General features: G+C 32.2%; 2 protein-coding genes and 2 long non-coding RNA genes across 4 annotated transcripts; 3 read left to right on the top strand and 1 right to left on the bottom strand.

Moving 5' to 3' along the window:
- The first annotated feature begins 995 nt into the window (after window positions 1–995).
- LOC142231852 (uncharacterized) lies at window positions 996–2,935 on the top strand. Its single transcript, XR_012720939.1, has 2 exons — window positions 996–2,508; window positions 2,564–2,935. It is a non-coding gene; the product is annotated as an uncharacterized LOC142231852 (long non-coding RNA).
- LOC142231853 (uncharacterized) lies at window positions 2,528–27,409 on the bottom strand. Its single transcript, XR_012720940.1, has 3 exons — window positions 27,149–27,409; window positions 2,957–3,357; window positions 2,528–2,897 (listed from the first exon to the last, which is right to left on the bottom strand). It is a non-coding gene; the product is annotated as an uncharacterized LOC142231853 (long non-coding RNA).
- On the top strand, window positions 14,586–16,216 carry LOC142231850 (uncharacterized). Its single transcript, XM_075302511.1, has 2 exons — window positions 14,586–15,206; window positions 15,442–16,216. The coding sequence occupies exons 1-2, from the start codon at window positions 14,686–14,688 to the stop codon at window positions 16,154–16,156; spliced, it is 1,236 nt and encodes a 411-aa protein (XP_075158626.1). The 5' UTR covers window positions 14,586–14,685; the 3' UTR covers window positions 16,157–16,216.
- Window positions 18,943–22,840, top strand: LOC142231848 (protein maelstrom 1-like). The gene is made up of 5 exons (XM_075302508.1): window positions 18,943–19,145; window positions 21,026–21,230; window positions 21,303–21,452; window positions 21,516–21,910; window positions 21,977–22,840. Exons 1-5 carry the CDS (start codon window positions 19,023–19,025, stop codon window positions 22,622–22,624), a joined length of 1,521 nt encoding a protein of 506 aa, XP_075158623.1. The 5' UTR covers window positions 18,943–19,022; the 3' UTR covers window positions 22,625–22,840.
- Window positions 27,410–27,873: the final 464 nt, after the last annotated feature.

Below are 27,873 nucleotides of genomic sequence, written 5' to 3'. Positions count from 1 at the left end.
TGAAAACAAAAATTCTATTAAAATAAAATTTTGACAAAATTTTCTATAGAAATAAAATTTTGATAAAATTTTCTATAGAAATAAATTTTTGACAACATTTTCTATAGGAATAAAATTTTGACAAAATTGACTATAGAAATAAAATTTTGACAAAATTTTCTATACAAATAAAATTTTGACAAAATTTTCTATACAAATAAAATTTTGACAAAATTTTCTATACAAATAAAATTTTGACAAAATTTTCTATACAAATAAAATTTTAACACAATTAAAATTTTCTATAGAAATAAAATTTTAACAAAATTTTCTATAGAAATAAAATTTTGATAAAATTTTCTATAGAAATAAAATTTTGATAAAATTTTCTATAGAAATAAAATTTTGATAAAATTTTCTATAGAAATAAAATTTTCAATAGAAATAAAATTTTGATAAAATTTTCTATATAAATAAAGTTTATACAAAATATTCTATAGAAATAAAATTTTGACAAAATTTTTAATAGGAACAAAATTTTGAGAAAATTTTTTTATAAAAATAAAAATATGACAAAATTTTCTATAGAAATAAAATTTAACAAAATTTTCTATTGAAATAAAATTGTGAGAAAATTTTGTATAGAAATAAAATTTTGTTAAAGTGTTCTATAGAAATAAAATTTTAACAAAATTTTTCTATAGAAATAAAATTTTGACAAAATTTTCTATAGAAATAAAATTTTGAAAAAAATGCTATAAAAATAAAATTTTGACAAAATTTTCTAAAGAAATAAAGTTTTTGTAAAATTTTCTATAGAAATAAAATTTTAAAAAAATTTTCTATAGAAATAAATTTTTGAGAAATTTTCTATAGATATATTATTTAAAGAAAATTTCCTATAGAAATAAAATTTTGACAAAATTTTCAATAGAAATAAAATTTTGACAAAATTTTCAATAGAAATAAAATTTTGACAACTTTTTTTATAGAATTAAAATGTTGACAAAATTTTCTATAGAAATAAAATGTTGACAAAATCTATAGAATTAAAATTTTGACAAAATTTGCTATGGAAATAAAATGTTGACAAAATTTTCTACATTTTTAACGATACTACCTTATTATTATATCGCAGTCACCATCATTATGTAAAACGCAGACAAACCTAATGCATATTTTGTTATATGAATATAATTGAGATTATTTGAAAAAAGAAAATCAGGGCTGCCAACTTGAAATTTAAACGGCCCCTTTAAGGTATGTATATAGATCGACGAATAAATTTCAAAATTCTATAAATTAAAATTTTCTACATTCAAACCAAACTAATTGACAATAGTTTTCATTGCCGATAGTTCTTTAGCTGCAGCTGTTTCCATGATGCTACCTTGTTATCACATCAAGCTACATATTGACGTTATATACACAATTTTTGTTCTACTATAATGCTTCAAAAATTGATTAATAATTTACGTATGAAATTGTTCAAGGCCAAATCAAAGAATTAAATACCACGATATCAAAACCAATAGAACTTCGTTTTCCAATCGTCTTCATTTGGCCAAAATATTTGATTGCCACTAAATGACAGCTGGCCTAATGTCAGCTGCTTTTGACATTTCAATAGCATTGGTTTCGGATAAATGAAATTTTTCCTTAAATTAGGTCTTGTCTTGTAAATGACAACGATGATTTGCAATTTTAATTTTTATAACATTATTTGCATTACATTTATATTTAAAGTATTTGGGCCAAAATAAATGCAAAAAAAAACGAAATAAAATCTAATATTATAAATACATATATATACTTGCTATACATTTGCTGGAACAAAGCCTTAATAAAAATATATACAAAAAACTCATACACATGCTTAAAAGTGTTAAATTAAAACGTATGTAAAAAAAACCAAAGCTAAAAAAAGTTTTTGTTAATATTAAAAGAAATCCAACATTAAAACCAAAACAATCTAGACTATAGTTATAGAAAAATAAAATTATTGGTTACAGGTTGTTTCAAAAAAACTCTAAAAGAAAAATAAAAGAAAAAATGTTTGCTTCAAAAATTCATTAAATGTCATGGATTGGATATCTTTATTAAGCCTCGAAAAGATTAGAGGGAAAAAAGAAAAACAAAAACTAATTAATTCTCTTAAAAAATAAATCCTACCAATGAAATTCTTCATTCATTTGGCATTAGTATTGTCGTTTAGATTGTCCTCTATTAAGAAATTAAAAAAAATAGAAATAGAAATTCTTCTAATTCCCAATTTCTCATATCCGAAACGAATGCATTTGCTCGTTATCCAAAACAGCTGGGGGGTTACTCTGTATTGCGATGCGTAAGAAAAATTGTCGCGAATCGAGTAATTGGTACTCAGTAATTCGTTTTCGTATCTACCTTGCGCATCTAGTTTTCGCAAATCTGGCATCACCGCACTCTATAATGCGAAAGCGTATGTCAAACTCGTTCGTTGATCGCAAAAATCGTGCGCAAACAAAATAGCAATCGCAAAGTAACAAATATGTAAGTAAGCACAATTAAATTTTTATATTTGTATCTAAATTGTTTATTGTTTTAGGGAAAAACCAAAAAAGTTACAGACACAGCAACGTCAGTTCCAAACTTTGGTAGACTTTATGGTCTCTTCCGCAGTTACCTCAAATTGTATGTGCTTGGGACAAAGTATTCGTTCAATCACCTCGCAAACTTCTTTTAAGCAGCGCGACATAGATTGCTCTGATAGTCCTAAAAGATGGTCTTGGCCGATTTGTAGATAACCACCTTGTCCAAGCAATTTCAAAGCAGCGGCCACTTTTATTGGAGTTGGAATGGCTGTGGATTTATTTGGAACGACGAGGTCGTCTTTAATAGCGTTTAATACATACATAAACGCATCTTTATTAAGACGAAATCTATAAAAATGAAATATTCGAAAACGTTTGTCACATAATTTGAGTTTCCATTTTCTTACCCGTGGTCACTTAGGGAGAGTATATTTGACCGATCTCGCAAAATTCTTCTTGTAATTCGTTCATGTTAATTTTCTTCAAACCATAACGCTATCGAATCCATAATTATTACTTTTTTGTTATAAACGATTAGCAAGTTTTAAAAGAACACGCACCGAACGGAAGATTGTTTAAAATGTTTTATTTACAATTTTTTGACATTTCTTTTTATCATTTTCGTTATTGTTTACATTGTGCAGCCAGCGTTGTCATATTTTCGCTTTATTTTGCTAAAGCGTTACCATATTTTCAGTTTACTTTGCGAAAGCGTTTGCGCAAGTGATACAGAGTACCGAATTGTACTCTTAACGCATTTAACTATCGCATCGCATTTGCTTTCGTATCGCAATACAGAGTAACCCCCCTGAATTTATTAGAAAAATCACCTGTTGTTGGCGTTTCAGTCGAAAGAAAGCGTTCTTTTAGGATATAAGATATTGACTCTAAGTTTAATTATCCTGTCCAAACAAACAAAATGGATACAAAAAAAAATATTTTTTGTCTTCAATCACGAAATTAAAATTATGCAATAAATTTTTAATTGCAATGTTATTAAGTTTTGTATCAATTAAAAAAATTTGTTGAATCAATTATATGTTTAATTGAATGGTTTTTAAAACTCAATTACAAATTTATTTGTAAAAATTTTCGTGAAATTTTTTTCTGTGTCAAACTCTCAAACGCTTCCAAGTAATAGAGCACATTCATAGCGATTGGCAGTAGGCGAGCTTACTATATGTGTGTAAATATAACCATAGCGATAGGCGGTAGGCGAACACTTATTTACGTGTATTTCTTATGGGAAGCCCAAAATCCGCGACGGAATACCGTGACGGCTAGCGGCGTGTCGCTAAATTAAAACTTATTCTAATTCCTTGGCGAAAACTGGTATAGTATTGCCATCGCTTATCAATTTTTTTAACTCACCACTAGGAATTGCTGTTGCTTGGAGACGTGTAGATTATTTTTTCTTGAAATAACTCAACAAATAAGCCATTGTATGTTTTTATTCAACTTCATTGTTTAATATTGTCAAAGCGTGCTGTATTGACAACAAAAACGCTAGGAAACGTGAAAAAGGGAATTATTCGCCGTCAAGCTTATTGTATTTGCCGTTGCGGCAAAAATGTTTCGCCTACCGCCTATCGCTATGGTTTTATTTACACACTATGTGTGTAAATTGTTGTCAATACACCATGCTTTGACAATATTAAACAATGAAGTTGAATAAAAACATACAATGGCTTGTTATTTGTTGAGTTATTTCAAGAAAAAATAATCTACACGTATCCAGGCAACAGCAATTCCAAGTGGTGAGTTTAAAAAATTGATAAGCGATGGCAACACTATACCAGTTTTCGCCAAGGAGTTACAATAAGTTTTAATTTAGCGACACGCCGCTAGCCGTCACGGTATTCCGTCGCGGATTTTGGGCTTCCCATAAGAAATACCAAGGCATATTAATTATAGGTAAAGTCACGAGCAAGCGTGTGTACCCCCCCCATGATATTAATAATGTCAAACTAACATGGCAGATCACTCAAGTTTTGTTTGTATGTGTAGTGTTGTTGTGTTTGTGTATGTGTAGTGTTGTTGTATTGTTGAATGCATATATAAAACATCAACATTGTTGAATACTAAACGTAAACAAAGCCTTTGACAAGATGAATGTCGATATTAGTCACTTGATTGCATGACTTTACCTCTTTAATATGCCTTGAAGAAATACACGTAAATAAGTGTTCGCCTACCGCCTATCGCTATGGTTATATTTACACACTATAGCTCCGTTCACTTACCCAATTGGTAATTTCTTTTCGCTTTTGACTGGAAGCATTTGGTTGACCAACAATTTATCGTCCTCGATTTAGAATTAAACATTTTTATGAAGTTGAAACATAAATAGTTTTTAATTTATGAAACTAATTTTAAAATTTTAAGACATATTTTATTACATTACCACAAGATATTTGTCATGATAGTTTTTTGAGAAGGAAATGAGAATTCTAATCATTACTTCCTATTATTTCTATTTCTATTTGCCGAATTTCGATTAAATTGCCATTAAAATCTGATTTATTAATAAAAATCAAATTTTTTTTTTGTCAGTCTAATCGAACGAAAACATTCATTTGGTATTTGAGAAATTTATAATAATTTCTTAACTAATATCGACGACAAAGACTATACTATATATTTATAAATATCTGTAGCATTTCGAGTGAAAACTGAAATATCAAAGGATTCGTTATGGACTTACTAAAGAAATATCTAAACATATTTTTTTTTAAATAGTAAAAAACCATAAATTCCAAAAAGAACACATTTTTTCTACAAAACTTATGAATAATTGGCATAATTATAACATGTAAATTACTAGAAATCTAAGAAATAAAAAAATGCATTTCAATATACTTGACTAAGACGATAGGCGAAAGTTAAATTGCAAAACATATACACCGAGAAAAATATAATTAACAATTATAACAAAAAACACAAAAAATAATACTACATATTAAGGGTTTACAATAAATAAAAAGTTATAAATTCTAAAAGAAATGTTTTTTATTTAGAAAATTTTATCTACACTTGGAGAAAAAAGCTGGTAAAATGTTCTGCAATCCAGGTATATACATTTTAAAAAGGTTTCCAACAAGAGGTGTTATTTTTAATCATTAGGTATTTCGGTAGCTAAAATTTTTTTATTCTCTGACATTGATTGTTCAATTACTGAAAATGATCGATATATTTTTATATATATATTAAAATATAATATTATATAAAACATTTATATTATATATAAAGAATATATTATACAGTGCACTCGCGATAACGTGAACACGCTTTTTCATACACTAACTATTCTGTAAAGATGTGTACTATGTTCGGGGTTCCAGTTGAAAATCACTTTATTTTCGCGATTACTTTTCTGATATAATCAAAATTATAAATTAAAACAGACATATTCCTGTAAAATCTTGCCGAAATCTAGAGGAACAAGAAATTGCACTTCAATTGAGTTAATCTATCTGCTTTATATTGAACTGTTTTAATAAAGTAACCGTGAAAATTTCAACGCGAAAAGCGAACATCGTACTTACCTTAACGCATAAAAACATGAAATTTGACGTTTAAAGCAGATTCACAATGCCAATTACAATTTCAAATACACATACGGAATTTGTTAGTGATCTAGTTTGGCTTTTTTCGTGACTTTTAATTATTAATTTAATTTGCCTTATACCCTGCCAAAATTTTTTGTATTTGGGGCGCTTCTGAGAATCCTTACTACGTCGAAAACAGTCGTATACGATATCCAAAACTCCTCGGAAAAGCGGAAAAGCCAAGTTACCACAAAAAAGTATTGCATGAGTACAATTATTAGGTGCCCTTCTGGATACATTTAGAAGGACGCCAATAAGAGCCCCTTCAAACAATCAGAGAAAGTGCATTTTAAGATAGTTGTAAAAGAATCCGTGTTCAAGTAAAACACGATTGTTTAGATGTTTATTAATTTTATGAAAAATTTATAAATTCTCATAAATATAACATTTATACGACTATCACATCACATTTAGTGCTTTTATTCCCAATGAAGGCAGCGTGCCTGGAAAAATATTTAAAAAACTATCACTTTATTCCATTTGGAAAGTCAAAAAGTGTTACAATGGTGTTTCACAAAATATAAAATGGCTCTTGTAACAATAGTGATGGCAAAATACTTTCATGCGAATAGTGATCACAAAATACTATCACAGTTGGCGATTGTTGCAGTGTTACTTATGAGTCTGTGGTTGCGATGAGGATGAAATGGAACTTTGAAATGCTGGCAGGGTAATTCCATACCCACTGATATATTTCCAATCTCGTTTTTTTTTTTTAATTTTTTTTCTTGAAATTAAATTAAGTTTTTAATATATTAGTAATACAAAAATAAGAGACTATCACGCTTGAACGTGTAAACTTCCCGAATACGGCTATGTTTTGTTCTGAAATTCTCTAACGTGAACATTTTCGCTAACATGAACTCGCTTGGTTTTAATTAGTTCACGTTACCGAGAGTGCACTATATTGTTACGTTTTTATATTTAGGCGTTTTTAATTACCCGACAATTAAAACACAGTTCTTTTAAATAACGGCAATCTACAATTTATTTACTATGACTTCACACTTTACAATTCGTTCACACTGAAGTTATTCGTTTGACGCTTTAATTAAGACTGACTCGTTAGCAGCATGCGAGCGCTTTTATATATGACGGTGTGGCAATACGAGAACATTCTGGTAGCACTACAATATTCTGGCAACGCCAGAACATTCTTAGACAATGCTAGAAGGATCTACGACCATTAAGTTGTTCGTCTGGTGGCTGCCAAACACATACACACTCACATAGATATATGCTCGCATTACTACAACAACAATGACAATAGACAATGAGATGAAATGAGAAAGCAAAATAACAAAGCAAAGGGGTTGTTATTCTATGAGAGAGTAAGAACTAACATTTCGGTAAGCAATCAAAAGAACATAAAAGAAATTCAGGAAAATACTAGAAAATGAATAGATGATTCCAACAAGTGATAACGAAATTTTATCGTTACAATTTTGAATTTTAAATTAACGGAAACTAATTTAAATAAACTTATATCTATAATTATCAAATTCGTAACACTGCCTCCCACTTAAGCCTGTTCGTCCCGAACAGGCACAGAACCTGTTCCGTAAGGAACCAATCGCTCCAGATGTACAACTTTCATCTTTGACCTAGGGCTGTCGTCCTTCTGAATCCGGTATACAACATCATTGATCTTCTTGATGACTTTGTATGGGCCTTCCCACTGTGTTTGCAGTTTAGGACACAATCCTTTCTTTCGTTGCGGGTTAAATAGCAGAACCAATTCTGCTTCTTGGAAGCCTTCAGTATTTACAGCACGGTCGTATCTCGCCTTCATTCTGTTGCTGACCATTTTTATTTTGTTGCGCACTGATTCGTGAACTTCACCGAAAGTGTTTGGGATGTCGTTTCTGTTTTCTTCCATGGCGAGCTCATTAGGTTTAGCGCCGAATATCAGATCTCCAGGCAACTTCAACTCAGTTCCGAATAGAACATTGGCCGGTGTTCGAGAGGTGGAATCATGAATGGCAGATCTATACGACAGCAAAAACTTTGGTATATGCTCGTCCCAGTCCCTCTGGCCGTTGTCCACTACTTTTCGAAGATGTTCCTCCAGAGTGCGATTAAACCTTTCTACCATGCCATCGGATTGTGGATGTAATGGCGTAGTCCTCGTTTTCTTGATACCAAGGGATTCACACATCTCTTTGAATATGGCCGATTCAAAATTTCTTCCCTGGTCTGAGTGAATCTCGGACGGCACACCGTAGCGACATATCCAGTTTTTGTTGACCACATCCACAATCGTTTTTGCCTCTTGGTTTGGAATTGCATACACCTCCGGCCATTTGCTGAAGTAATCCATGACCACAAGGACATAACGGTTTCCAGAATCACTTACTGGGAAAGGGCCTGCCACGTCCATTGCTATTCTTTCAAACGGGGCTCCTGGTCTATATTCTTGCATAGGACCTCGACTTTTCCTTGTTGGACCTCTCGCCTTCATGCACTTCTCGCAATTGGCTACCCATTCAGCAATTGATTTCTGGCATCCAACCCAGTAGAATCGTTGCTTCACTTTCTCGGCGGTTTTGGTTATTCCCAGATGACCTCCACTGGGACCATTATGGAACTCCGCCAAAACGTTTCTTATTTTGGAATCTGGAACGATGATCAAATTTCGGCTGCTCTTGCCATCTTCGCTTTCCCATTTACGTTGCAGGGATCCATTGACTAGAACTAAACTATCCCATTGAGCCCAGTATGATTTCATAAGTGGACTTTCGGCTGCGATGTCTTTCTTACTGGGCTTCTTGTTCTCTTCCTTTGCCGAAATAATTTTGTTCAAAATGGGATCTTTACGCTGTTCTGTTGGCCAGTCCAGTCCAGATTCGATGTGTAACAGCCGAATATCAACAATCTCCTCCTTATGTTCAGCTTTCGAGCAGTGCTTGCATTCTATATTGCAAGGTCGACGTGACAAAGCGTCAGCGTTACCGTGTTTTCCACCTTTTCTATGCTCGATACTGAAATCATAGCTCTGGAGCCTCTCGGTCCAACGTGCCAGTTGAGCTTCCGGATTCTTGAATTGAAGCAACCATCGTAGAGCTGAGTGATCAGTCCTTAGCAAGAAATGTTGTCCATACAAATATTTATGATAATGTTTTACACTCTCTATGACGGCTAGCAGCTCTCGTCGCGTTACACAGTAGTTCTTTTCGGGCTTGGACAACGTTCGGCTGAAATATCCGATGACCTTCTCCTTGCCGTCTATCTGTTGGGATAGCACACCTCCAATACCATGCGCGCTAGCATCTGTATCCAAAACAAATTTTTCGCCCGGAATAGGATACGCTAGAACAGGAGCTGAACATAAAAGTTCTTTTAAATGTTGGAATGAATCCTCCTGTTCGTCGCTCCACTGGAACTTCTGACCTTTTTGCGTCAATTTATGGAGACTAGCGGCGATGCTGGCGAAGTTTGGGACGAATCGTCGGTAATATGTACATAACCCAAGGAAACTTCTTAATTCGTGGAGATTTCCGGGTCGTGGCCAATCTCTGACAGCTTGGATTTTGTCTTCATCGGTGGATATGCCCTCTGCAGTCACATGATGACCCAGGTATTTAACTTCTCGCTGGAAAAGGGAGCATTTCTTTGCGTTAAGGCGTAGACCAGCGGCTGACAATTGCTGTATAACGTCTTTCAAGTTCTTAAGGTGCTCGTCAAATGTTTTGCCCATCACTATGATGTCGTCCAAGTATATCAAGCACGACTTCCAGTGCAACCCCTTCAGTACCCGCTCCATCAATCTTTCGAAGGTAGCTGGAGCGTTGCAGAGCCCGAACGGCATTACATTGAATTGCCAGAGACCGCCATTAACGCCAAAAGCCGTCTTTTCCTTGTCTTTCTCGGCGATCTCTACTTGCCAATATCCACTCTGCAAATCAAGCGTAGAAAACCATGTTGTTCCGGCTAGTGTGTCCAACGTGTCATCAATGCGTGGAAGCGGATAACTGTCCTTTTTGGTGACATCATTTAGTTTTCTGTAGTCCACGCAGAATCGGGTACTTCCATCTTTCTTTTTGACCAGCACAACTGGGGAACACCAAGGACTTGATGATGGCTCGATCACTCCACTCTCCGCCATTTCCTTTATGAGCTTTTGAACTTCGTCTCTTTTTGCCAGGGGAACACTTCGTGGTGCCTGTTTTATGGGCCTTTCTTCTGCGGTTTTAATTTCATGTTTCACTACAGATGTTCTTCCTTGATTTCCCTTTTCAGAAGCAAAAGCAGAGGCGTTTTTCCACAACAATTGCTTGGCTTTATTTCTCTCTGACGGCGATAGATGACGTGTCCAAGCCTCGAAATACCCTTCTAGATGTTTTCTCACTGCTCCATGTGTCTTTGATGAGTTGCCTTCCAAATTGACTATTGCCTCGGCTGGTGTACATTTTCCAATATCAGAAAATTTTACAATTTGCTCATGATTGTCAGACAAGTTCAAGACACGGACTGGTATTAGTCTCTCTTCGTTCGTTGTTACCAGGGCATTTGCTATCAAGATGTTGTTGCTTTTGTTTTCTGCTGGTTCAACAATCCACAATTGGCCGACTTCACAATCTCCATCCATAGAAACCCATATAATTGCTTCGGCATTCGGTGGTATAGACTCTGACTGGCTCGTTGTCAAACGTCTGACAGGTGTATTCTCGTCGTATCCCACGTTTACCGTTATTTCGGCATCGCACCATGTCATTACACGACGCTTCATATCCAGATTGAGGCCAAAAGCAATCATGAAATCCGCTCCAATTATAACTTCGTCTACTATATCGGCCACAATGAAATCATAAGTAACGGATTTGTTAGCAATAGTTAATTTTACGGCGACCTTTCCATATACGGTTGCGGGTTCCCCTGTAGCCGTGCGTAGCTTGACTCCAATCAGTGGTGTAATTTTTCCTTTTACTAAATCAGATCTAATGATAGACTTTGATGCACCAGTATCCAACGTCAAAGTACGCTTGTCGCCATTAATAACACCCGCAATAGTTAAATTGTTATTTTTCTGTTGAACTATTGCTATGGAGATGGTGGGGCCATCGTCTGTGGGAGCCAGCTCTTGCCCCGCTGAACTAGCTCGATTTAGTTTAAAGGTGACTCACTTGACTGTGGGGTCACCTTCTTATGGCTATTGTTTAATGGAGATGGTGATGTGGACCTTGACCGTTTGCGTCGTGCTTTGCATTCTCGAGCTAGATGTCCCGGCTTATCACAGTTATAGCATTTGATCCGGGATTTATTTGCCTCTTGCTTCATTTCTTGCATTGCCTGCTTAACGGCTTCTTTCACTGAATCAATCACGGAATTTGATTCGTCATTCTCGGTCTCCACCTTACGTACTTTGTGAATTTGAGGACGTGCTAGTACCCTCGCTGTCTCTTGTGTAAGGGCAAATGTTACAGTTTCCACAAATGTAGCTTTTTGTGACGCATATGTTGCACATTTTATGTCTGGGTCTCGAATGCCATTCACAAAGGTCTCAATTTTGATGCGGTCCACAAGTGGGTGACTCTCTCCTGGGTATGCCAATAGCACCAACCGCTCAACTTCTGTTGCAAAATCTTGTAGAGTCTCATTTGATTTCTGGACTCTTCCTCTTAATTCCATTCTGAAGATGTCTTGCTTATGTTCTCCACCGTACTTGCGTTGTAGCGCAGCTATTACTTCCTTATAGTTATTTCTGGAAGAAGTTGGGATACTTTGTATTACATCGGCAGCATTACCCTTCAATGCCAACAGAAGTTCAATTGCTCTGTCGTTGTCATTCCACATGTTTCTGGATGCCACCGTCTCAAATTGGAATTTGAAAACATCAAATGAAGATGAGCCATCAAAAACAGGAGTTTTGGTTTTTGGGCCCTCGATTACGCGCACTGGACCACCTTTCATTTCTAGTTCTGACATTTTTTTCTCAAGGTGTAGAAATTTTTCATCGTGAACCACAAATTTCTTATCCAATTCCACAATTTGACTTTCAATGTGGTCTACGCGTTTCTCCATACCTTCAGAAAGTTGTTGTAACTTTTCATTAAGAATTCTAGAATTTTCGTCAAATTTCTCCACCAAAAGAAGAGAATTTTCTTCCATCATTTTTCTAGAATTTTCTTGCATTTTTAGAGCGTTTTCTTCCAGCAATTTTCTAGAATTTTCTTCCATTTTTAGAGAATTTGCTTCCAGTTTTCTAGAATTTTCTTCCATTTTTCTAGAATTCTCATCCATGATTTTTCTAGAGTTTTCCTCCATCATTTTACTCAAAACACTGAGCATTGATGTGTAATCTACAACACTCGAAGCCACAGACGGAGTTTCTACACTGCTGGTATTGACGAGTATTGATTCATCAATGTCTTCCTTATAATCAAACTCATGCGTCGCAATGTCCATATTACGCCGTTCAAACTCTTCCAGTAGACGCTTTTGAAGCTGGGCCTTATTGCCTGTTGTCGGCAGCTCCAGTTTGCTCAATTCCTTTTTTAAGTCTTCCACTCGAAGCTCATTAAACTTCATTGTAGATTTTTTTTTCCCGTTATTTCACTTCCGACACCAATTGTTACGTTTTTATATTTAGGCGTTTTTAATTACCCGACAATTAAAACACAGTTCTTTTAAATAACGGCAATCTACAATTTATTTACTATGACTTCACACTTTACAATTCGTTCACACTGAAGTTATTCGTTTGACGCTTTAATTAAGACTGACTCGTTAGCAGCATGCGAGCGCTTTTATATATGACGGTGTGGCAATACGAGAACATTCTGGTAGCACTACAATATTCTGGCAACGCCAGAACATTCTTAGACAATGCTAGAAGGATCTACGACCATTAAGTTGTTCGTCTGGTGGCTGCCAAACACATACACACTCACATAGATATATGCTCGCATTACTACAACAACAATGACAATAGACAATGAGATGAAATGAGAAAGCAAAATAACAAAGCAAAGGGGTTGTTATTCTATGAGAGAGTAAGAACTAACATTTCGGTAAGCAATCAAAAGAACATAAAAGAAATTCAGGAAAATACTAGAAAATGAATAGATGATTCCAACAAGTGATAACGAAATTTTATCGTTACAATTTTGAATTTTAAATTAACGGAAACTAATTTAAATAAACTTATATCTATAATTATCAAATTCGTAACAATATATATAAAACAAGTAAGGAAAGTCTAAAGTCGGGCGGAGCCGACTATATTATACCCTGCACCACTTTGTACATGTAAACTTTCGATACCATATCACATCCGTCAAATGTGTTGGGGGCTATATATAAAGATTTGTTCCAAATACATACATTTAAATATCAGTCGATCTGGACAGAATTTGATAGACTTCTACAAAATCGATAGACTCAAAATTTAAGTCAGCTAATGCACTAGGGTGGAACACAATGTTAGTAAAAAAATATGGGAAACATTTAAATCTGAAGCAATTTTAAGGAAACTTCGCAAAAGTTTATTTATGATATATCGCTCGATATATATGTATTAGAAGTTTAGGAAAATTAGAGTCATTTTTACAACTTTTCGACTAAGCAGTGGCGATTTTACAAGGAAAATGTTGGTATTTTGACCATTTTTGTCGAAATCAGAAAAAAAATTGGCCTCTGTGGTCATATGAGTGTAAATCGGGCGAAAGCTATATATGGGAGATATATCTAAATCTGAGCCGATTTCAACCAAATTTGGCATGCATAGCTACAATGCTAATTCTACTCCCTGTGCAAAATTTCAACTAAATCGGAGCAAAAACGTGGCCTCTGTGGCCATATGAGTGTAAATCGGTCGAAAGCTATATATGGGAGCTATATCTAAATCTGAACCGATTTCAGTAAAATTTGGCACACTTGACTACACTACTAATTGTACTCCTAGTGCAAAATTTGCAAAAATGAAGATAAACGTTTTTTTATTGAATTTAGCATCTACGAATGTTATGCGCTTTTCAGACTATCAGTTATTCCGGACGACAGTGCTCGTGTCGAACATATCCCATATATTGTGCACATTATAAGTTAAGTCCGAAGGCATAATCGATACTGCTGCATGTTTATGGGATCGATAACACATTTACCGATTATTTAGTCATCGCCGACAAGTCGTATCGATCCGACACACTGTAAGATTCTTTACAAACACCGACATTCCGTCCGGAATAACTGATAGTCTGTAAAGCGCATTACTCTGATAGGATTGTCGAAATTTTTTCTTTTCCTACATGGTAATTGTTGATACAATTTGTCTAAACGCCCCATTAATAGCAGTACATATCGTGTTGCCAATCATTGACATTGCATTGGACGCCTTCGACAGCTTTTGCAGCAACAACGGGGACTGGGTTCAAAATATTTTGGCAACACCGCACCGATAATCGATTGTTGTTTATCGATAATAAACACGACAACCTGATTATAAAATAATCGACTCCAATTGTTATTTCCGAAAAAGAATGCCTCTTACATTGACACTTGACGAAATTTTAAAATAAACAATTTATTGAATGCCCAACATGTCTAAAGTCAAAACAAAAAAGTCCAGGAGTATGTCGGAATCGGAAACAAGTGATGAAAGTGACAGTAGCTCAGCATCCGAGTCGGAAGAGGAGCGCTTGAAAAAAAGCAAACATAAGAAGAGGAATAAACACAAGAAGGATAAAAAACAAAATAGACGTAAGTCGAAATCTGATAAGGATAGTGCTGAGAATAGTTCTGGAGAGTCTTCAGGATCAGAAAAAGAACGACGGCGGCCTTCCGTTCGATCTAAAAAAGAAAGGTCAAGAAGCCGAGATCGAGAAAAACAGCAGGAACCATCGAAGTGGGAAAGTCCAAGAAGACGTCGTGACAGAAGTCGAAGTCGTGATAGAAATAGGGAAAGGAGTCGAAGTCATCAAAGGGATCGATCCCATGACCGATATAGAGGAGGAAGAGACCGTTTGAGTAGGGAACAAAAAGACCGTGGCAACGTAAAACGAGATGACCATTATCGGCGAGATGCTGGAGATAGGAACTATAACCGAAGAGGGTATGTATTAGAAAGGCAAATAAAAAAATATAAGCCCAATATTTGCATATATTTTAATGGGCCACAAGGGACCTATATAGAGATAAAGTTGTCACATCTTTCGATGTGTAAATACAAAATTCGAAATCTAATCTCTTCTACAATATACCATTGGATATACTGCAGACTTACGGGCTTTCTATTTTTTAATAAAATTCTGCATTAAGAATTTTTTTTTTATTTCTTCTTTTTCAAGTCGAAGTCCCCAGAGGGAGCGAGAAAGATCGAGGGATCGAAATTACATAAAACGTGAGCCACGTTCTCCCCGACGTGAAAGAGATTCAGATAATCGCTATAAAAATCGTAGAAGAGACGATGACAATGATAAAAACTATGAATGGGGTAAAAGCACAGAAGATAAGAAACCTGCCGTTAAAGAGGAACCAAAAGAAAAAGAAAAGCCAAATTTTGCTTTAAGTGGAGCACTTACAGAAGATACAAATAAAGTCAATGGAGTTGTTATAAAATACTCTGAGCCTCTGGAAGCCCGCAAACCAAAAAGACGATGGCGTTTATATCCCTTCAAAGGGGAAACAGCTTTGCCCGTATTACATATTCATCGACAATCTTGCTTTTTAGTTGGACGTGATCGTAAAGTTGTCGATTTGGCTGTTGACCATCCCAGCTGTTCAAAACAACATGCTGCTCTGCAATACAGATTGGTTCCATTCGAAAGAGAAGATGGTACTATGGGAAAACGTGTGCGTTTGTATTTGATAGACCTGGATTCAGCTAATGGAACATTTCTCAATAATAAACGGATCGATTCTCGAAAATATTACGAACTTATTGAAAAGGATGTAATCAAATTTGGTTTTAGCACCCGCGAATACGTTTTACTGCACGAAAACAGTAAAGAAGATCAAGAAGACGATGATATTGAGGTTAAAGAAGAACCTATTGAAAATTAGTGTTATTATCACGACAAATTATACAAAAATAAATATGACTAATTAATGGATTTATACAAATTTTGAGTTAATTGAATTTTTGTTATTTATTTGCACCCATACATGTAGATTTAAATATTACATTTTAAATTTGGGGTAACTAATATTATTTCTATAGAAATAAAATTTTGACAAAATTTCCTATAGAAATAAAATTTTGACAAAATTTTCTATAGAAATAAAATTTTGACAAAATTTTCTATAGAAATAAAATTTTGACAAAATTTTCTATAGAAATAAAATTTTGACAAAATTTTCTATAGAAATAAAATTTTGATAAAATTTTCTATAGAAATAAAATTTTGAGAAAATTTTCTATAGAAATAAAATTTTGACAAAATTTTCTATAGAAATAAAATTTTGACAAAATTTTCCATAGAAATAAAATTTTGACAAAATTTTCTATAGAAATAAAATTTTGACAAAATTTTCTATAGAAATAAAATTTTGACAAAATTTTCTGTAGAAATAAAATTTTGACAACATTTTCTATAGAAATAAAATTTTGACAAAATTTTCTGTAGAAATAAAATGTTGACTAAATTTTCTATAGAAATAAAATGTTGACAAAATTTTCTTTGGAAATAAAATTTTGACAAAATTTTTTATAGAAATTTATCTACTCTATAATGCAAATATTTATCATCTCACTGACAATTTCAAACTCAATGCGTTTTAATTTCTTGTTAGCTATGTATAAAGGGTTGTGCGTTAGGATTTTAATTTTAAGTTTTTTTTAGTTTCGTTTTAATTATAAGGTTAAGTTTTTATTTGTTTTTGTGTCCCTAACACTTGTCGAGGAAAAAAAGTAAGCTTATCGGGTATTACTACAAATGTTGTTGTGATTTCAAAAGTTTAATGGTGTTTTCTTTTCTGGTAAAAAATGCGCACTTTTTTTGCATTTTGCCCGGAAAATTAACTTTATAGTTTCTTTTCTAAAAAACAGGCAAAAAAGGCTTCGAATTCTGCCACTAATAGAGGCAAATTGAAGCCATTTTCAGCACTGCCAACAAACGAGAGTGCTGCGATTGCCATGTTTGCTCCTTTGAATTCTTTTCTGCCCGTTGAAATGATAGCATGTTCTTAGGTTGCTGGCAACATTTTAAATAAAGGGTGATTCTTTTGAGGTTAGGATTTTCATGCATTAGTATTTGACAGATCACGTGGGATTTCAGACATGGTGTCAAAGAGAAAGATGCTCAGTATGCTTTGACATTTCATCATGAATAGACTTACTAACGAGCCACAACGTCGAATTTTCAGTGAATGGGCCCTAGAAAAGTTGGCAGAAAATCCGCTTTTTTATCGACAAATTTTGTTCAGCGATGAGGCTCATTTCTGGTTGAATGGCTACGTAAATAAGCGAAATTGCCGCATTTGGAGTGAAGAGCAACCAGAAGCCGTTCAAGAACTGCCCATGCATCCCGAAAAATGCACTGTTTGGTGTGGTTTGTACGCTGGTGGAATCATTGGACTGTATTTTTTCAAAGATGCTGTTGGACGCAACGTTACGGTGAATGGCGATCGCTATCGTTCGATGCTAACAAACTTTTTGTTGCCAAAAATGGAAGAACTGAACTTGGTTGACATGTGGTTTCAACAAGATGGCGCTACATGCCACACAGCTCGCGATTCTATGGCCATTTTGAGGGAAAACTTCGGAGAACAATTCATCTCAAGAAATGGACCGGTAAGTTGGCCACCAAGATCATGCGATTTGACGCCTTTAGACTATTTTTTGTGGGGCTACGTCAAGTCTAAAGTCTACAGAAATAAGCCAGCAACTATTCCAGCTTTGGAAGACAACATTTCCGAAGAAATTCGGGCTATTCCGGCCGAAATGCTCGAAAAAGTTGCCCAAAATTGGACTTTCCGAATGGACCACCTAAGACGCAGCCGCGGTCAACATTTAAATGAAATTATCTTCAAAAAGTAAATGTCATGGACCAATCTAACGTTTCAAATAAAGAACCGATGAGATTTTGCAAATTTTATGCGTTTTTTTTTTTTTAAAGTTATCAAGCTCTTAACAAATCACCCTTTATAAGCATTCTGCACAGACAACATGAAGGCAATGCAGAAAAGAAAACACGATAAGTTAACATTTTAATACATCAATAATACTTATTGAAATATATTGATAAATAAAATTAGTACAATCTTGTTTTTAAGTGCTATTACATACCATACGTTAATCCATGCGTTGGTGGGAGAGTTGATTTTTACATTTTAGGGCACTCTAACTTTTTTTTTTTGCTTTTTAACAGTTACTTTTACTTTGATATTGCTTTCAAAGAAAAACTCAACTATTTTGAACAAATTTTGTGATAAAATGATGATAAAAATTGACATAATGATGACAAGCGGGGAAATTCAGTATTTGCCTGTATTAGCAGAACCAAATAAAACGCGGGTAAATTAATTGACAGAAAGTGTAATACAGGGATACCATATATCCTATTTACAGAATTGCTACAGTGATAAATTTATTTTTTCTTTACATATCTTCAACAAATATATTGACTTAATTTTGGAAAAGCTATTAATGTTTTCCTTTCAAATAAACTTGTTTAACTAAACCGTCACAAATCACTTTTAAAAACAATATTTACATTCGGGAAAATGCGATTTCGAATTTGTAATTAGTTTTGGCAACTCTGATTTACGACAACGTTGACGTGGATGACGTTCGAATTTAGGGAAACTGTTGTAAGAAACTTACGTTACGCACATACATTTGTCACTAATTAGTCAAACATTTTGCTTTTGTCTAGCTACGAGCGGGATTGATATTCTTCCTTGGGATTAGAATCAACAAAAAAATTAAATGGCTCCAAATAAGAATCAGAAACCAAATGCCTTTATGGTTTTTACCTTAGAGTGGAAAAGTAAATGTGGAAGAGAAATAAGTACAGCAGAAGCTACGCAACTAGCAGGTGAAATATGGAAGGTTTGTATTCCTTTGCAGCAAGTGAAGACCACCGATAAATGTGTGTAGCATTTAGATTTATCATCCATATCAAGGATCTCGCTTTCCAGATAGGCTTATATCTACTTTAGTACAAGTTGTCCGATTGGTTCAATTTTTTGGCCAGCACAGGGACTTTTCGATTCTAAACACAAAATCTTAAGACCCGCCCTTGGGTTAAAAGACTTTCGACTATGAATATGAATATTATCTACTCTCAGTAATGCTGGTGACATTTCTGTTTTAAAGCATCACTAATTGGTTTTAAAGCATCACTAATTGGTTTCATGCCAATGTGGAACGCTTTGGCTCTAAAAAGGAAGTCCCTTGTCATTGAGCTAAACATAGGATCGGGCAGAACTCTGTGATAAGATAGAAGAATGGACTGAATAGTCAAATTGACCTTGAAATATCAAGCTGCCACTATACCTAACCTAACCTAGAGACCACTTTTTGTTGAAAAGACTTATTTTCGGAGTTACGGGCCCCTAAAGTTTTCATTATCATGTATATTGGATTTAGCACCCATCGTACATAATCATCCTAGATGTAATCTATTTAGAATATATATAAAAAAACTTCATAACAGTGGTCGCGGACAGGTCCTGGGTTCGCGTTAGCCCACTTTGGACTCTGTCCATAGGAAAAAGTATCAAACCCCGGTCGAAGGTCGGCCACCAATACACCAATTTTCTAGGGTCGATATCTCGAAAACTACGCTCTTCCAAAAAATTGTTCACTTAACATTTTCTCTTTATAGGTCAGTATTAAGTTCGAGTTTAGCCGCTAAAGTGAAAATTAAATCAGTAAAAAAGGCATAAAATATGCATATTTGTTGCAAATTTTATTATAAGTTGATGGGGAATATCCCAAAGCATATTTTCACAAAGTTTGTATTCCATAAAATGGATTATTAAAGAAACGTAATCGTGAAAAAATTACGATTTTAAGGTGGGTATTAAGTTCGAGTTTAGGCGCTAAAATGCCATATTTTTCTTAATTAATGCCCTTTAAGGAATACAAACTTTGCTTTGGGCTATTCCCCATCAAGTTATAATAAAATTTGTAACAAATATGTATATTTTTTTGCCTTTTTTTACAGATTTAGTTTTCACTTTAGCGATTTTAACGGCTAAACTCGAACTTAATACCCACCTTTAGAGGTTAAACTCGAACTTAATACCCACCTTAAAATGCCTTCTCCTACCCACAAACTTTTTTTTAACAACTTTTGCTAAAGTAGATTTGTTCTTCAAGGTACTGTGGCTTGTGGTCGAGATAAAAAACAGACAATTTTTTCGATTTTTTTTATGATATGCTGTATGGTTTTACCTGAGAGTTGTAGCAAAACCAACATCTCAAACGACTATTATCAGCCATGTTCCATATTCCTAAAAACCGCAAGAATTTTTCGTGCTTAAGGTGGGTATTATGTTCGAGTTTAGCCGCTAAAAACGTCATTTTTTCACGATTACTTTTCTTTAACAATCCATTTTAAGGAATACAAACTTTGTGAAAATTGGCTTTGGGCTTTTCCCCATCAAGTTATAATAAAATTTGCAACAAATATGCATAATTTCATGCATTTTTCTTACTGATTTAGTTTTCACTTTAGCGATTTTAGCGGCTATACTCGAACTTAATACTCACCTTTATAACGAACAAATATGGAAACTTTTGTACTCAAGTCAAACTTTAATTTGAAATTCTCATTAAAGAGAACTATATTGGAAATTTTTAAATGTATATATTTTAGCTTTAATTTTGGGATTCCGAAAATCGGAGAATGGGGTATTTGATTTGATATTTGCCCCTAGATGTACTATACGAGCTTATATATATAACATTTCAATATTATGTAGAATATGGATGCAGACCAAAGAGCCCCTTACAAGGAACGAGCAAAGGAAGCAAAAATGTTGTTCAGCCGAAGTGCAGCAGAAAAATTGACATCTACTGGGGTTCCCGTGTCTCAGATTGAGAAAGAAAGACGAGATCAGGAAGATAAAGAATTTCGCATGAAAAGAGATATAGAATCGACTGTTAAGAAAAGCGTCAATAGTGACAGTAAGTTCATGCATACCTTGAAAACCTAATGATACAAATAAACATAATTTTTTCTTTGTTTTCTATTTGTAGAACTAGAGAAACAATCATACTACTTCATAATGGTAAATTACTTTACAAAAACTTTAAAAGGTGGTGTATATGTCCCCGCCGAACTGGCTATTTGTAAGTTTTCCCTACAAGATGGTGTTAGTCGGGTTTATCACACATTAATTAATCCAGGTCAGTCATGTTGCTCTTATTTATGTATGCAGCTATTGTTCTTAGTTAAATTTTTTTATTCAGGCGTAAATATTTATGGCCATCAATATGAAGCCCAACATCATGCAGATAATACCCATAATTTGCCATTACCTCCATCTGCTCTAGGTGATAAAAATTTGGGGAATATTTACAATCAAGTTTTGGACTTTGTTCGTGACCCAGTTACCAAAGAATATGCTCCTATATACACGCATAGAGATTGTATTCATATTGTTGAATCTGTATTGGATTTCTTAAAGGCCGATACTGCAGCAAATAATATCGATCTAAAAGTTTATCCCATACAGTATTTGTTTTTTATCATGAAAGAAGCAACTTGCGACGTTGGTGAAGTTAAAAAACCCGGCAGTTTTTATATTACTGATGCCTATTTCGAACGTGATTTCTTTGAATATCAAATTGGTATTGGATGCCAGGTAATGCATGATATTCTTCCTAACTTATTAAAACTACTACTAACATTCTTTTTTTTCGTGACACAGTTTCATGAGGACATTGACAAATGCAAGTACTGTACACAATCCTATGTCACTCGATGGGGATATATGTTTTGCGATTATATGTGTGGCGATTTGGCAATTCGAATGGAACCTGGTCGCCATTGCCCTATAAATACTAACTTAAATGCCATAGTTACCCCTGCTCCTAGCAGGTGCAATGACAATGAATCATTTGTCTCAATGAGTAGCATGACTTCAGCACATACAAATCCTGTGGCCGGTTCTGCCTATTATCTTGATGATCAGAAGACATCTGTATCGGTGGCTAGTAAAACATATACCGAAGATTATCCTTCCTTGGGAGCTCGTGGGGCCAAGAAGAAAACTGCCGTTAGACAAGTATCTTCACCCGTATGCCATAAATCTTCACGTATGGACAATATATCGTCTGATGGCGGCGATACCGATTTAGCTGATGATGACTTGAATCCTTGGAATTCACGTTCGAGACAAACTGTTCGAGAACCCGAAAGCACACATTTTGATATTGATTACAATAATGGATTAAATTCCTCAGATACAGATGAATTTAATTCAGTTGCTAGTTTTGGTCGTGGCCGAGGATCTCTAGTAAATTCTTGCAGATCGACTACAAGTAGCCATGGTCGTGGACGTTATTTCCGCCATTGATATTATACTGATGGGGACTTTCGATAACATTCACATGAATTTGCTTTAATTTTTGTATTTCAAATATATTCAAATGCTTCTACACAGTGGACAAGAATGAGACAAAAGCTTTTAATATTCAGATTGACACAATACTATTTTTATATTACTTTTTTGTGAAAAGGAAATAATTAAAAAATAAATGTTTTTGGTTCGTAATTAATAAAGCCTTAATAATTTGTTTAAATTTTGACATTTGTTTAGTAATTGTAATTTTGTCAAAATTTCATTTCTATACGAAATTTTGTCAAAATTTCATTCCTATAGGAAATTTTATCAAAATTTCTTCGCTATAGGAAATTTTGTCAAAATTTCATTTCTATAGAAAATATGTAAATATTTCTTCGCTATAGGATATTTTGTCAAAATTTCTTCGCTATAGGAAATTTTGTCAAAATTTCTTCGCTATAGGATATTTTGTCAAAATTTCTTCGCTATAGGATATTTTGTCAAAATTTCTTCGCTATAGATAATTTTATCAAAATTTCTTCGCTTTAGAAAATTTTGTCAAAATTTCTTGTTTATAGGAAATGTCAAATTTTCATTTCTATAGGAAATTTTGTCAAAATTTCATTTCTATAGAAAATTTCGTCAAAATTTCATTTCTATAGGAAATTTTATTCAATTTTCATTTCTTTAGGAAATTTTGTCAAACTTCTAGTTCTATAGGAAATTTTGTCAAAATTGCATTTCTATAGGAAATTTTGTCAAAATTTCATATCTATAGGAAATTTTGTCAAAATTTCTTCGCTATAGGAAATTTTGTCAAACTTTCATTTCTATAGGAAATTTTTTCAAAATTTCTTCGTTATAGGAAATTTTGTCAAAATTTCATTTCTATAGGAAATTTTGTCAAGTTTTCATTTCTATAGAAAATTTTGTCATAGGAAATTTTGTCAAAATTTCTTCGCTATAGGAATTTTTGTCAAAATTTCTTCGCTATAAGAAATTTTGTCAAAATTTCTTCGCTATAAGAAATTTTGTCAAAATTTCTTCGCTATAAGAATTTTTGTCAAAATTTCTTCGCTATACGAAATTTTGTCAAAATTTCTTTGCTATAGGAAATTTTGTCAAAATTTCTTTGCTATAGGAAATTTTGTCAAAATATCTTCGCTATAGGAAATTTTGTCAAAATTTCTTCGCTATAGGAAATTTTGTCAAAATTTCATTTCTATAGGAAATTTTGTAAAATTTTCATTTCTATAGGAAATATTGTCAAAAATTTCTTTGAAATTTTGTCAAAATTTCTTCGCTATAGAAAATTTTGTCAAAATTTCTTCGTTATAGGAAATTTTGTAAAAATTTCATTTCTATAGGAAATTTTGTCAAATTTCCATTTCTATAGGAAATTTTATCAAAATTTCATTTCTATAGGAAATTTTGTCAAAATTTCTTCGCTATAGGAAATTTTGTCGAAATTTCACTTATATAAAGAATTTTTTCAAAATTTCATTTCTATAGGAATTTTGTAAAATTTTCATTTCTATAGAAAATGTTGTCAAAATTTCATTTCTATAGGAAATTTTGTCAAAATTTCTTTGATATATGAAATTTTGTCAAAATTTCTTCCCTATAGAAAAATTTGTCAAAATTTCTTCGTTGTAGGAAATTTTGTCAAAATTTCTTCGATATAGGAAATTTTGTCAAAATTTCTTCGCTATAGGAAATTTTGTCAAAATAGAAAAACTTGTCAAAATTTCTTCGTTATAGGAAATTTTGTAAAAATTTCTTCGTTATAGGAAATTTTGTAAAAATTTCATTTCTATGGGAAATTTTGTCAAAATTTCTTCGCTATAGGAAATTTTGTCAAAATTTCACTCATATAAAGAATTTTGTCAAAATTTCATTTCTATAGGAAATTTTGTCAAAATTTCTTCGATATAGGAAATTTTGTCAAAATTTCTTCGCTATAGAAAAATTTGTCAAAAATTTCTTCGTTATAGGAAATTTTGTAAAAATTTCATTTTTATAGGAAATTTTGTCAAAATTTCTTTGCTATAGGAAATTTTGTCAAAATATCTTCGCTATAGGAAATTTTGTCAAAATTTCTTTGCTATAGGAAATTTTGTCAAAATTTCATTTCTATAGGAAATTTTGTCAAAATTTCATTTCTATAGGAAATTTTGTCAAAATTTTTTTGCTATATGAAATTTTGTCAAAATTTCTTCGCTATAGAAAAATTTGTCCAAATTTCTTTTCTATAAGAAATTCTGTCAAAATTTCATTTCTAAGGAAATTTTGTCAAAATTTCTTTTCTATAGGAAATTTTGTCAAAATTTCTTCGCTATAGGAAATTTTGTCAAAAATTTTTTGCTATAGGAAATTTTGTCAAAATTTCTTCGCTATAGGAAATTTTGTCAAAATATCTTCGCTATAGGAAATTTTGTCAAAATATCTTCGCTATAGGAAATTTTGTCAAAATTTCTTTGCTATAGGAAATTTTGTCAAAATTTCATTTCTATAGGAAATTTTGTCAAAATCGTTCTAAAACATAAATTGAAAGAAATATTTAAAGTTGAAATCGTTGTTTTCTTTATTAGGAATATACAATAAATAAATTGATCTGATTAAGTCGGTATGTATCAGTTTGTGATGACTATTGCAAATAATAAAAACGTACACACACATGACCACATACCTTGTCTGAATTTAGTTTTAATACTTTATATTGTTTTTCAATTAAAATTGTTATGTGTTTTCAGAACTTTTACAAACATCTTAAATTAGTATATATAGTTTATTCGAACATAAAACGTAAAATGGGACCCAAAAGCAACAAATCGATAAATTAATATACAATCACCCATACACATAATAATAATAGGGGCAGGTTTTCATTGAATTTAGATGAGAAAAAATATATATATATTGAAATTAGTTGTATAACTTATTAAGGAAAATAGTTTCTATAAGCTATTAATTGCAATATAATCCCAAAAGGTGCTTATAAATATTTGAAATTTTAACAATCTACATGGGAATGCTTTGGTGATTATTAAAATGGGAATTTATGTGAAAATATGAGGCACTTATTACACAATAGTATTTTCAATCTCAAGATTTCACAAAATGTCCACAGATTTTTCTTATATATAAAAGGGGTTAATAATTATTTCAATTAAAAATTGTCTATGATGTTTCATTCAAATATTTGTAATTAATGCAATATTTCAGCAAATCTCGTATGTAAAATAATTCAAAAAACAGTCAATTGGGGTTTATCTATTTGTGAAAGTTGATTGATGATCAACAAAGTGTATTTTTAAATTATTGATATGAGAATTCCATTCAAATTTTATAAATGATTTTACTGGTTTCTTGGTACGAATTGTTTAGGGTCAACTCCTACTCAACGGCAAAAAATGAAGTGGCTTTCGCAATAGGAGAATCAAAATCAAATATCTTTAATTTCGAATATGAAAGAAAGCTTACGCATGAGAAAAAGGAAAAGGTCCTAAATTTGATTATCATTTGATGATCATACGAAAATAAAATGGGATTTGAAATTATGTCAAAATTTTATTTCTATAGGAAATTTTCTTCGCTATAGGAAATTTTGTCAAAATTTCTTTGGTATAGAACATTTTGTCAAAATTTTGTTTTTTTGAAATTTTGTTAAAATTTCATTTCTATAGGAAATTTTGTCAAACTTTCATTTCTATAGGAAATTTTTTCAAAATTTCTTCGCTATAGAATTTTTTTTCAAAATTTCGTCGCTATAGGAAAATTTGTCAAAATTTCTTTGCTATAGGAAATTTTGTCAAAATTTCTTCGCTATAGGAAAATTTGTCAAACTTTCATTTCTATAGGAAATTTTTTAAAAATTTCTTCGCTATAGGAAATTTTTTAAAAATTTATTCGCTATAGGAAATTTTGTCAAAATTTCTTCGCTATAGGAAATTTTGTCAAAATTTCTTCGCTATAGGAAAATTTGTCAAAATTTCTTCGCTATAGGATTTTTTTTCAAAATTTCGTCGCTATAGGAAAATTTGTCAAAATTTCTTTGCTATAGGAAATTTTGTCAAAATTTCTTTGCTATAGGAAAATTTGTCAAAATTTCTTTGCTATAGGAAATTTTGTCAAAATTTCTTCGCTATAGGAAAATTTGTCAATATTTCTTTGCTATAGGAAAATTTGTCAATATTTCTTTGCTATAGGAAATTTTGTTAAAATTTCATTTCTATAAGAAATTTTGTCAAAATTTCATTTCAATAACGACTTTTTAGATCCCATTAAAAAATTAATTGATTTAATTCATTCATTCAACATTCATTGAATGCAATGCTTTCCCAATCCAATTAATATATCTTGTGTTTTTCTGTATAATTATCCCAGGTCTTAAATAGTAGTAGCACATTAAAAAAATTACAATAATAATTTTGATTTTTGATACTATTGCGTAGAGAGTGCAACATATATGAATATGTGTGTTTTTAAATAATATTAAGGGAACTTATTCAACTAAATGAACGTACACAGAAAAACCTGTATTTTTGGCTTCAATCGTAAAGTTAATTGATCCAACGATGACAATTAAAATATTAATTGATTTTTTTAATAAAATATATATTTTTTAATTAATTAAACAATTAAAAATGAATATTTTAATTGGTCCAATTAGAATAATAATTGAGTCAATAAACTTTTAATTGAACCAATTAATATTTTAATGGACCATTATTAAAATATTAATTGGTCCAAATAAAATATTAATTAATCCAAATAAAATATTAATTGTTCAAATTAAAAGTTTATTGACTCAATTAATTTTATAATAAAATATTAATCGCATTAATTATACTTTTAATTAAATTAGTTTTTTTTAATCATTAAAAATTTTATTTATTGACATTAATTAAAAGAATATTAATCCAATTAAAAATAAAATAATTTACACACAAAACATTTTTTTGATTTAATCACGAAATTCATTGATCGATTCAATTTTATAATTGAAATGTCTGCAATCACAGAAATGATAGTATCGATTAAAAAAAATTTACTGAAAGTTAATTAAAAAAATAATTGTTCCTATAAAAAAATTATTGATACTATTAATTTTTGTGATTGATTTTTGTTTCAATTAAAAATTTTGTTGGATCAATTAAATTTTTAATTGAATATTTTTTAAAACTCTATTAAAATTTAAATTGGAAAAATTTTCGTGAAATTTTTTTCTAAGTATGCAACTAAATTTGTAATTTGTTTGT

The sequence above is a fragment of the Haematobia irritans genome, chromosome 3, assembly GCF_050003625.1.
Source record: "Haematobia irritans isolate KBUSLIRL chromosome 3, ASM5000362v1, whole genome shotgun sequence".
Lineage (NCBI taxonomy): Eukaryota > Metazoa > Arthropoda > Insecta > Diptera > Muscidae > Haematobia > Haematobia irritans.
The sequence above is the reverse complement of the archived record's forward strand: the minus strand, read 5'-3'. Positions and strand labels throughout refer to the sequence as shown.